Genomic DNA, 12,030 nt, shown 5'->3' on the forward strand with positions numbered 1-12,030 from the left:
GTCTTCCCTCCCTCCGGCTCTCTGCCTCCCTTCCCCACTGCCACCACTCAGGAGGGAGAGATGTCCTCCCTTCTCAGGCCAACCTCGGTGCCCCTCGGGGCCATATTGGATTGCCCTGTGAGAAGTGGGCATCCCTCACTGCCCAGGACATCCCTCCGCCCAGGAATCTGCCCTGGTTCCGGAGCACCCTGCCGAGAGGGAGCCAGACCTGCCGCCGAGAGCCAAACCCAGCGGGCAGTTCTAAGGGCAAGGAGGTCGGGCTGCCCTGCTGGGGGTCTGAACGCTGCGAGGGGCTTCGAGGGCTCCTCTGCCTCCCAGAGCCGGTAGCGAGGAGATGGTCCAGGGTGGGGGCAGAGAAGAGGCTGGGGGTGGACCCCCCAAGAGAGCAGTGATTGCTCTGGTCTGGGGTCTTCATCTGAAATGTTTTTTAACACTTTTTGTTTTATTGTTTCCTTTTTCTTGGGTAACACGGGTCCGTTCCTTCTTTCACGCTCTGCACCGCCTCCCCCTGCCTGGGTGAGGAAACGGTGAAGCCTGTACCCAGACCAGGGAAGATGGCGCTGTGCCCTGGCCCAGGGCTTGGCTACACGGTTCCTGAAAGGCTTTTGAAGCATCCCTCTCACCCTGTCATCCTGCCCCTGGCTGTCCGTCCTTCCTTCCGTGTCCCCCCACTGCATCTGCTTCCTGTAGTCCTTTTCTTTTTCTTTTTCTAAAATATATTTTATTGATTTCTTACAGAAAGGAGGAGAGAGTTGGAGAGATAGACAGAAACATCGATGAGAGAGAAACATCGATCATCTGCCTCCTTCACCCCCCACCCCTCCCAACCACGGATGTGCCCGCAACCAACGTACATGCCTTTGACCAGAATCGAACCCAGGACCTTCCAGTCCCCAGGCTGACGCTCTATCCGCTGAGCCAAACCGGTTTCGGCTCCCTGTAGTCCTTTTAACCCGTGGAAAACTCCGTGGAAAACCTGAGAGCTCTGGTGGCTTCCCTGGGTGGGCATCTGGAAGGGGGAGGGGAGCCCTGGGGGGCAGGGCCAGTGCGCCCCAAAGAAGGGGGGTATTCCTTCATTCTCTCACTGGCCTGAGCAGAGCTCCTACCTAGTGCGGGACTCCTGGAGCTGCTATTCATGCAGCATTATTGTATTAACTCATTCCGTTATTGTATCAACTCATTCCATTACCGCAGGGGCGGGGAGCGGGCGGGGGAGGAGGTGAGTCCCATTTCACAGACCAGAAATGTGAGGAACGCACCGGGAGGCCGCAGACTGCCCACACTGCGACCCTTGACCCTGGAGTCCAAGTTCTTGACCCGAGCAGCTCGCAGCTCGCTGTGACGACGGGGCAGGTCCACCCACGTTGCTTGCGGGGGATGGAGAGGCGCCGCCCCAGGAGGGTCTGCGGTCCGGTGCGTTCCCCCACCCCCGTCTGGGGGTGAAGGGTGGGTCTCATCTACCCCCTCCCTCCTCCTTCCCCGCCGTCCCCCGCCCCCGCCCCCGGTCCAGCTGGGAGAGCCCCGCGAAGCCCCCCCCCGGAGCGCGGGAACAAGCGGCCCTTTCTGCGGCGGAGCTGGCCCGCGGCCCGCGGGGCGGACGGGCCGGGCGGGGCGGGCGGCCGGGTTGCCAGGGTGACCGGGCGGCGGGGAAGGCGGCTCCGGCCGCTGCGGCCAGAGGGGCGGGCGGCCGCGGGGGCGCCATGAGCTGCCGGAAGCGCAGCTTCACCTTCGGGGCGTACGGCGGGTAGGTGCGCCGGGCGGGGGCGCCCGCGGGCGCGCGGCTCGGGTCCGGGTGCCCGGTGCCCGGTGCCCGGTGGTGAGTGTGGCTGTGAGTTGTGAGCTGGTGGGGGGTGAGCGCCGGGAGGTCAGCTCCGTCGGTGTGTGCGTCCCTGCGCGCTGCGGTTGGGTGTCCACGGGCACGTGTGGGGTCGGAACTTCCCGTGTTTGTGTCCCAAGTTCGCGCGGGCTCTAAGGCACGAGCCTGGTGTGTGGTCGGAGGCCGGGCCTGTGTGTGTGCCCTCCTGGCTGCATGCATAGTGGGGTGGGCGGGGGCAGGTCAGGGAGGCCCTGCAGGGGCCCCCACTTGGTCTCTGATCAGCTGGGGCCCTGCACTGAGCCTTTGGAAGAAGGGAACCTAGAAGCCATTTGCAGCCCCCCCCCCCCGCCCCGTCCCGTTCACCCCACCCCTTGGGCTGCCCCTATGCCATGCCCCCTCTCTCAGGGACCCCCTCTCCCCAGGGCTATTGGCTGCCAGGGCCTGGAGATCTGGAGACCTGGGTGGAGGTAGTTGGAGTGGTGACTGTACATCTTGAGGTCACCATCCTTCTTGACTTCAAGTGCCCAGCTCAGAGGGGTGCAGAGGCATGCCAGGGGGGTGGGGTTCTGGCCTCAGGCAGAGATTTGGTAAATGGGAAGGGAGATGGGTAGGAAGCCTGGGGCCAGAGCCCCTTTCCTGGCTGGACAGGTAGTTGCATAAGCGTCACCAGGCCCTGCCTCCCTGCAGTTGGAGGGACACTCGCCTTTGGGGTGTGCAGCAGGTGGGGTTCACGCCTGTCACGCTGCTGGTACAGGCGAGGTGCTCTCTGAGCTGTGGGCACTGTGTCCCGCGTGCCTGCCCTCTCTGGACACCCAGCCTCCGGGCTGCCTCTTTCGAGGCCGCAGGTGAGGAGAGGAGCCGGGGTTCTGGTCAGCGGACTCCGACAGGCAGGACAGGCTCTGCTGTGTGACCTTGCGCAAGTCCTGGCTTCTCTGGCCTCACTTTCCCAGTCTGCAGAGTCCACCCCAGCGGACCCCCGGGAGACCCTGGTCCTGTCCCCCCAGAGGGTGCCCCCTCGCCGGCGGAGTCTGGCTTGGTGCCCCTTTGCCATTCTCCTCCTCTGGGTTCTGGCAGGAGGCAAGAGCTGTTTGTTGTCCCAACAGCTGCTGCGCCCTAGGCCCCCCGCTGGGCAGGAGGGTGAGCGCTCTCCAGCCCGCCCAGCCCCAAGGTGCCCTCAGAGTGGGTCGGGGGAGAATCTCCCTCTGAAGGGGGACCCGGAGGGGTGAGGGGGATAAAGCCTGGGGGTACCGCTGAGCTCTGGGAGCTTGAGGGCCTGCTCTGCTCTGCTCTGCTCTGCTCTGCTCTGGGGGCAGCGTGTGTGTGCTGGGGGCCTCCTGCTCCCACATTCCCTGGCTTCTGTCCCCCGCTGGCTGTGAGTACCGTAGCTCCAGCTCCAAGATCAAGGCCGGGGGGTGGGGGAAGTGTGTGTGGAGGGTTCTTCCTCAACCCCCACGTGTTTAGTCCCGTCTGCAAACACTGTGGGGGGGCCTCAGCCACACCCCACGTCTTTGCTCTGGCCCCACATGCTGTGGCCACTGTTCCTCTCTACCTGCTCCAGGACCTCCCATGCTGACCCCCACATAGCCTGGCCTCGGGCCCCTGCTCCCTACCCCTGGGTCCCCAATCCTGCCTCTTTCCTTACCCCTTACCCCACACCTCATCTGGCATTGGGGCCCCTGTAGCCGGTGGGGGACAGTGACATGGCACAGAGCACCTCCTCCGGCCGCCTCTGGTGGGGGTGAGTGGGTGGAGGGTGGGCAAGTCCGGGTCAGAAGGGGCTGCTCCCTCACCTGTTGCCCCTCTTGCTGTGTTTCAGGGTGGACAAGTCCTTCACCCCTCGCCGGAGTGTGTGGTAAGTGCCGGGGCGAGCTGCTGGGCGGGGCAGTCTTGAGCTATTCATTGCCACCCCCGATAACGCCAGTCCAGACCCCGCCGAACTCTGGACACTCTCTCCAGGCGATGCCCCCCACGTATGGTCCCCCCAGGTTTCCTTCCAGAGCTCTCTGCCGGGGGGTCAGGCAAGTCAGGCCATGTGTCAGCTCTGCCACTGCCTGTGCGACCCTCAGCAACCCGCTAACCCAGGAGTCGGCAAACTCACTCGTCCACAGAGCCACATAGCAGCAGGACAAACGATTGACATTTCTCTGGAGAGCCACATGTTTAAATCTTAAACTTCTTCTAACGCCACTTCTTCAACCTAGACTCGCCCGGGCCGTGGTATTTTGTGGAAGAGCCACACTCAAGGGGCCAGAGAGCCGCAGGTGGCTCCCGAGCCGCAGTTTGCCGACCACGGCGCTAACCTCTCCACAGCTCAGGGCTCTCCTCTGTGCGGTGGAGACAGGAGTGCCTGGGTGACAGTGGAAGTTGTAAAAACAAAACAAACAGCCCGGCATACTGAGGCCCTCGCTGAAAGGCTGTCCTTCCTCTCTCTCCTCCATTCCTTCCACCTCGTGGCGGCTCCCGGCTGGGCTGGGGGGGGGGGCCCTTAGCCTCTGGGCTGACCCCCACGCCCTCTAGTTCCACCTCATGCATAACCCTCTGATGCCTCCCCTCCAGCCCGTGTGCTCGGAGGGAGCGGCCCTCCTGTGGGGGAGGAGGGCAGGAGGCGGTGGTGCCTGCAGCCTCCCCAGCACTGAGCAGTGGGTGGAGGTACAGCCTCCCCCCGGGGTTCACAGCACCCCTGGCGCTGCCTGGCTTCCCTGGCACCAGCTCCCCCCGGGCCCAGCTGGCTGCTCCTGCTGCCACCTCAGCTCCATCAGGCAGCCCCCGAGGGCTCTGGCTCCTGCTTCCCACCCCCCGCTGAGGGCTTCCCAGGGTCCCCGGGCCCTGCAGGGCCCCCAGCTGCTGGGCGACTCCTATCTGGCAGCACTGCCCCCAGGAAGCCCTCTCTGGGGTGGGAGGCACATGAGGTGCCCAGGCTGGGCTCTGGGGTCTGCCCTTTTCTTTTCCTTTGATGCGCTCTGTAACCTGGGGCCAGTTCCTCTCCCTCTCTGGGCTTAGACCCTGCTGCTGTGCCCTTTGAGCTTCTGCTCTGTGCAAGGCTGTGCTGGGCCCAGAGCAGAGGACGGAGGGAGGGGAGGGAGACGCCGTCTTCTCCTCAAGGGGTTCAGTAACAGCACCCCCACAATGGCCACCTGTCAAGCACCTGCTGTGACCGGGTACTGCCAGGTGCTTGAACTACATCACCTCCCAGAACCTTTCCCACATCCCCGAGTTAGGGACCGTTACCTCTGATTACGGATGAAACCGTGATGCTCAGAGGGGGGCATGGACTTTCCCGGGTCCACACAGCTGGTCAGTGGCAGAGCTGGGGTTTAAACCCAGATCTTCTAGACTCTGCAGAGCCCGGAGTCTCACCCGCTCTGTCCAGGCCTCCAGGCCACAGAGCGGTCTGAGTGAAAGATGCACTTGGGGAAGATTTGAAGATGGAGGGTGACCCAGAGAGTCCACTCGAGGAAGCCCTGAGTGAAGAGTCAGAGATAAGGGCCCAGAAGTGATAGGAACTAACCTTCTCTGTGATGTTGGGCAAGTCTCCTTTCCTCCCTGAGCATCAATTTACACCTGCAACGGAAGATTCTGAAATCAGGATTTGTCCATGACCCACAACCTCCTTGCTGGAGTTGCTGTCCAAGGTGCTAACACCTAGATCCTCCCTCCCCCCCTCTTCACTCCCACTTCTGGAAGCCAATTACTTAGCCCCCACCCTGTGCCTGGCATATTGTTAGTGTACATTGGGGGTCATTTTGACTATTTGTTATGATTCCTGGCATTCAAGGCCTGTCTCCCCCTCCTTTTCCAGCCCGGGACTCACGTCTCCCTTCCCCCCATTTCTCATCAGCGGGAACATGGCCCCTATGATCACGGTCTCTGTGCTTTGCTCACATTCTCCCCTCCCCTCACCATGCCCTCCCTTCCCATTTCCACAATCCTTCGCCTCCAGCCCACCTTTGTCACTGTTTGTCGAGTGTTTTCTTTCCTGATCCCTGCACCCCATCTTTCTCTCCTTAGAACACCTCTCCTTATCATGCCTGTCGAGCGCACATTAGCCTCTTTCCTGGGGCAGTGGGGAGTCATGGCCTTCAGAGTCGGATGGACATAGATTAGAAGTGGCCTCTGCCACATGTTAGTGACATGATCTTGGGCAGGTCATTTCCCCTCTCTGAGCCACTTGGTGCTCAATACGTACTTGTTGAGTTGAATCTTCAGGGAGCTGACCTCAGCTGAGTTGAATGAATCTACATTATACTGCAGTGCAGAGCAGGCTCTAAAGTCCTTGGAAGCAGAAGTTATATATATATATATATATATATATATATATATATATATATATATATATATTATATAAATTATTGATTTCAGAGAGGAAGGGAGAGGGAGAGAGAGATAGGAATATCAGTGATGATAGAGAATCATTGATTGGCTGCCCCCTACTGGGGATTGAGGCTACAACCCAGGCATGTGCCCTGGATCGGAATTGAACCCAGGACCCTTCAGTCCACAGGCCGACGCTCTATCCACTGAGCCAAACCGGCTAGGAAGTTACTTTTGACTTAGGCCCACTTTCCAGCTCTGGTTCCATACAAGTTGGGCTGTGCTCTTCTGATCTTTCTGTCCCCCACACGGTCCGGCCCAGCTGTCCAAACCCAGCAAATGCTTAATGGATGTTTGTGGAATTGAACCGAAATGTGTCCAGAGAGTGGGACGGGTAAGACTTTGTCAAGTAGGCTGGAGAGGCTTCCTGGAGGAGGAGGAGGAGGTATAGCTTCCCCAACTCCTTTAAAGAAGGGATTAGAGATTGGGGCTTGCATCCGGGGAGCAGTGAGGGCTGGTAGGGGCCAGATGTGGTCATGACTGAATTCCCCACCCCTGCACCTCGTCAGCAGCTTATTTGCAGTGGAGGAGCTCAGAGCAAGTGTGCAGGTGTCAGAGGGATGAGGCCAGAGGCCCAGTGTGAGGCTTGGGAGCCAGTGGGAGTGGGTAACTCTGGTTCTGTAGCTGGAATGAGGGCTGGACATGTTTTTTCTTTTTTATGGAATTTATTGCGGCGACATTGAGTAATCAGGGGGCCGGGCACGGAGGGAGGATTTGAATGGTGGGGAGAGGAAGGCGTGACCCTGGGGTGGGGGAATGGCTGGTGCACTTGTCCAGGGAAGGGGGTTCTGGAAGGGAAGAGTCAGCTTTGACCATAAAGCTGGGAGCCTCGGAGAAGGAAGAGGCGGGACCCAGAAAGGATCAAGTGCCCACCGTGTGCCGGGCATTTCACAACGGTCGTCTCCTTCAGTCGTGATGGCAGTCCTGCAAGTTGGCTTAGTGTCCCCATTGTAGAGGCCAAAACCCAAAACTGAGGATGGCGAAGGGAGGCTCCGGCCCAAAGTCACAGAGCTGGTGAGGGCTGGAGGTGAGTCCAGATTTTCCTCTTGCCAAGCAAGGGACTTGGCCCGGGGTGAGGAGGCCACAGCAATGAGGGGAGTCCTGGTCCAGGGGTAAGGAGAGGGAGATGGCCCGCAATACCTCCAGAGCGGCAGTCACTGCCCAGCCCCAGGCGCCCCACTGGAAGGGCCCATCTGGTCCCTAAGGTTTTCCCTTTGACAGCGATGCTCCCAGTTGCTCCCCATAAGAGGCATTTCCTGGGTCCCACGATCTGGGCTGAGCACGTCATCTGCATTATTTCATTCCATCTTTAAACAGCTTCTTCCCCATCTGTCTCCCCCATTTTATAGATGAGGAAACTGAGGCTCAGGGAAGGGACCTGTCTGGTGTAGACAGGGCCAGTCTGGGAGAGGCACGGTGGCCAGCCTGAGCCCAGCCCTTTAACCCTTGCTCTCCTGCACCCTGCCTGTGATGAATGCGGGGCTTGGGTGGGCAGCTTCTGTCCTCAGGTGGCTTCTCCCTGTAAGGACTGAGCCGTAGGCCTGGGGGTCTGTGTGCCACTGCAGGAAGCACGAGGCTGGCCTCATTAGTGGCTCCGAAATGCCAGGCAGGCACAGCCCGCTGGGCCTCCTCATCTATTATGCATCTGGTGGGCAGGCCCCCGGCGGGTAGCTGGCAGAGCACAGGATGAGGGAGCGAGCAGCTGCTTCCTGAGCCCACACCTGCCACCATACCTCCGGGCAGGGATCCCCAAGGCAAATGCCAAGGCATCTGCTTGGTCCAGCTGGGCTAAGGGGGTCCCATTGGGGACAGAGGCACGGATGCTGGTCCCTAACTCATGAGCCTGCCTGTTCCACTGGCCACTTCTAAGAATGTCTGGGGGTCATTTGGGACCAGGGTGGGAAGAGGTGGGCTAAAATAGAATCTTTTTTTTTCTTCTTTATAAAGACAATATTTTTAAAATATATATTTTATTTATTTTTTACAGAGAGGAAGGGAGAGGGATAGAGAGTTAGAAACATCGATGCGAGAGAAACATCTATCAGCTGCCTCTTGCACACCCCCTACTGGGGATGTGCCCGCAACCAAGGTACATGCCCTTGACCGGAATCGAACCTGGAACCTTTCAGTCCGCAGGCCGATGCTCTATCCGCTGAGCCAAACCGGTTTCGGCTAAAATAGAATCTTAAGTGCATAGCTTCCTGTCTGTACCGTGCCTCGGAGTGATAGAGCCACAGTCATTAACCCATCATTCATTCAATCATTCATTCGGCCACAGGTTATTGCTGAGCACCTGCTGTATGCCACCCTGCAAACTCAGTGGAAAGTGAGGCAGGCCCAGCCCCTCTCTCTGGAGAGCTTGGTGTGGCCAGTGCTTCCCATCTTTGAGCCTCAGTTTCCTCATCTACAAAATGGGGAGTAAAGAACATGGCCTATCAGTAGGCAAGAAAGCAAACTGTGTGGTTGTGCTGAATTTTGAAGCAGGGTACACACTATGGAGAGCTGACCCTCACCTAGAGCCTGCTGGGTGCTGGGCTGTGTCCCAAAGCTGTTGCATGTAAGGATGGACTTACTCCTCACAGCCGCCTCACGGGGCAGGTGCTGTTATTACCCCTGCTTGAGAGCTGAGGAGACGGAGGTGTGGAGGGGTTACACAGCCTGTGTAAGGCCTCTTAGCAAGGCTGGGATTTGAATCTAAGCAGTTGGCTCCCGTTTTCACATTCCCCTAAGCTACAGGGATGGAGAATGACGGAGGAAGCCATAGAAGGCCTTTGTGAGGAGGTAGCATTTGAACCCAAACCTGAAGAATGGGAGGCATTGGCCATGGGAAGACTTGACAGGAGCCAGGGGGCCGTCCTGGCAGAGGGGGGACAGGAGGGGCCATGGCCCCGAGGCAGGAACAAGCTTTGTGTGTCTGGGAGCAGGGAGGAGGCCAGCGTGGCCAGAGGGAGGAGGGAGAGTGAGGGCAGGGGTGGGTTTGGAGAGAGCGGAGGGGCCAGATGGATCAGGGTCTTGCAGGCAGTGTAGGAGTGTGGATGCAATGTCAGTGACTGATACGCAGAACCACTGAATCTTAGACTTCCGGCTTTATAAATATTAGAATCAGGAAGTCTGGGTCTCCTAGAATCCTTGGAGATGGAAGAGACCTTTGACATACCCTCCTGTGGCCGCCCGCTTAGCAAGGAACCCCTCCTTCGGTCCGTGACCCCTTTGAGTGTTGGAAGAAACGTTTGTGGTCTCCTGAGAAACATGCAGCTTTATCTTCAGCGGCTTCAGGAACCTCTTGAAACCCGTCATCCCTGGTTGAGACCATCGTGACCGCTTCCCAGCTCCTTGACCAGCCCTTCCTTGCTCACAGTGGCCTGTTCCATTGTTGGGCAGCTCAGATGGATATCAAAGTTCTTCCTTATTTAGAATCAGCTGCCTGAGCCTACATGCACCCCCTGGGTCTCCCATCCCCCACTCGGGCTCTTAGGTGAGATAAGGATGGGGGTTACATGTATCTCCCCAAGTCGGCTGTTTCTGGTCTGATCGGCCACTGGTCCGGGCCTGCCCTCCTTTTCATCCTCTAGTCAGCTCAGCCCTTGCACGAAAACGCCCCTCTGACGTAAGGAGTCGGGAAGATCCCCTCCAGGTGGGTTTTGGTCCTGGGGCTGCCATCATTTTCCCGTGTGACCATGGAAGTGAGCCCCCCTCTCCGGGCAGTTTCCCCAGGCCCATCGTTGGCACAATGAAGAGGCACAGGAGGCTCCTCGGGTCTCTTGCAGCTCTGAGGTCCCCAGCCTGATGGCCCTGTTTGCCTCTACCTCCCGGCCGTGCTCAGGCTCAGGCATAGAAAGATCTGGGTTCTGGTCCGGGCAGACCTGACTTCCTGTCAGTCCAGGCGTGTAGGGTAACTGCTCTGGGTATTGGTCTCTTCACCTGTGGAATACAGACACTAAAAGCACCAGCCTCGTAGATGGTTGTGGGATTCAATGAGGTAATTTGTGCCAAGGGCTAAAACCAGGGCCCGGCACAGAGCAATGCCGGGAACGCAGTTACTGCGGATCATCTTCTGTGCTGGGCCCTGGGAAAGGGGTGGGATGACTCCGCGTGTGGACTCTGCCCTCTGGAAGCTCACCACCTGCCTGGAGGTGAGTCCTGCTTACAGGTGAGCGTGCTTTCTCCCATCCAAGTACTAACCAGGCCCGACCCTGCTTAGCTTCCGAGATCAGACGAGATCGGGCGCGTTCAGGGTGGTATGGCCGTAGACGTGAGCGTGCCTTCTGTCCTTGGGCGCTGACCTTGACACCGGCCTGGAGAACACCGGCCATGCAGCCAAGCAGGCTGGTGCTGCGTGTGTCCTGGCTGGGTGACCTTGGGCAGCACGTCCCTGGCTGAGCGGTGGCACCGGTTCCTTCCTTTGCGCAGCAGGTGGAGGTATTAGCAGTCCCCGCCTCGGGGTGAGTGAGAGCAGTGAGGCGATAGGGTGAAGCCCTGGCTTAGCACAGCTGTGCGGTGGGGAGCCTGGGGCCGAGGGTGACAGGTGGAGAGAACAGTGTGTGCAGAAGCCTGGAGGTGGGGCAGACACGCAGGGCCGAGTGGGCCGCGTGCAGCAGCGGGAAGCCGCTGGGGGCTTCAGGCAGGTAGGTGATGATAAACAACACGCGCTCGTCCAAACCCACGCACGCCCCAGACAGAGCACTTTCTGTGCCACCCACATGTTACGTTCCTGCCAGCCCTGCCATCCGCACGCTCCCCCGCGGAGCCACACCCCCTCTCTCCGCCAGGCAGGGCTGTGGAAAGCCTGGTGCTGGCTGCCAGCAGCAGTGTCAGACAGTATCCCACCGGCCTGCTGACTGTGGGACAGGGTCCTCCACTCCATCCGGGAGCGACCTGTGTGCGCTCCATGTTTGCACAGGCGTGCACATGCCTCAGGCACACGTGTGCAGGATCGTGACACTCCCCTGCCCGTGGCAGGTGGCCCCTCACTCAGGGGATCTCACTGAATTCTCCCAGCAGCCCTGCAGAGACGGTGATCAGCCCCATTTCACGGCGGGGAGGGGGAACGGAGTCGTGGAGGTGTGGAGAGGCGAAGGGGCTTGCCTCGCTCTGCAGCGGGAGCCAGGATTCGAACTCAGCCCATCTGACTTCTCAGTGTGTTCGCTGGCCCATCCAGCCATGGTTGTCCTCTTTCCAGGCTCTTGCTGGGAAGGTGGCAAGTGACCTTCAGCACCAGATTGTTCCAGAAACAGGTTGATCAACATGGAAAGTTATTTAGAGTCCCAGCTCATGCCCACCTGCCTAGTAACCCTGTGGCCTTGAGGGGAGTGCCAGGGCTGGGGCTGGGTACCTGCCAGCCCGCCAGCCCAGGGCAGCTCAGGGCATGGAGTTGAAGCCTGGAGCCGGGGCCTGCATTTGCATTTGCAAATCAGACAGACAGCGCTGGCCCCGGACATCTGGCCTCAGCTGGCCTGGCTCCCAAGGTCCCCCGGCACAGCCCTGTGCCCCGTACCCAGGCTGCTTCTCTCCTGCCTTTTCTCTTCCCTGCCCCTCAGAGCAGGTTGCCTGAAGAGTGTGAGCTTTGGAGTCTGCCGGGCCAGGCTTACAGCCCAGCTCTGTCTCTCCTGGCTGGGGGACCGTGGCCATGTGGTCCCTCGTGTCAGAGTCTCCTCCTTGGAATTAAGAGTGAAGACTGCCTCCTCAAGATGATTGAAAACGATGAGGGAGTCCTCAGAGATCTAACTCATAGTGAATGTTCACTTTTAAGAAATATATATATATATATATATATATATATATATATATATATTTTTTTTTTTTTTTTTCTGGTCACAAAAATAACAACTGCTCATTGTAAAAAT

General features: G+C 59.0%; 1 protein-coding gene across 16 annotated transcripts in view; it reads left to right on the top strand.

Annotated features, from left to right (window-relative positions):
• Positions 1-1,622: 1,622 nt before the first annotated feature.
• Positions 1,623-12,030, top strand: part of LOC118722401 (RAP1 GTPase activating protein) — a 50,946-nt gene continuing 40,538 nt past the window's right edge. For 6 of the 16 annotated variants that reach the window (XR_006742242.1, XR_006742243.1, XM_045585062.1 and 3 more), the window contains exons 1-2: positions 1,628-1,744; positions 3,633-3,668. Coding sequence is in view for 13 of the 16 variants with exons in the window: in XM_045585062.1 (XP_045441018.1) it covers positions 1,701-1,744; positions 3,633-3,668 (80 nt within the window). In the remaining 3 variants the exon portion in view is untranslated. Of the gene's footprint in view, positions 1,749-3,632; positions 3,669-12,030 lie in introns of all 16 variants that reach the window. The other 10 variants (XM_045585063.1, XM_045585065.1, XM_045585067.1 and 7 more) reach the window with 3 other exon arrangements.

The sequence above is a fragment of the Pipistrellus kuhlii genome, unplaced genomic scaffold, assembly GCF_014108245.1.
Source record: "Pipistrellus kuhlii isolate mPipKuh1 unplaced genomic scaffold, mPipKuh1.p scaffold_m20_p_2, whole genome shotgun sequence".
Classification (NCBI taxonomy): Eukaryota; Metazoa; Chordata; class Mammalia; order Chiroptera; family Vespertilionidae; genus Pipistrellus; species Pipistrellus kuhlii.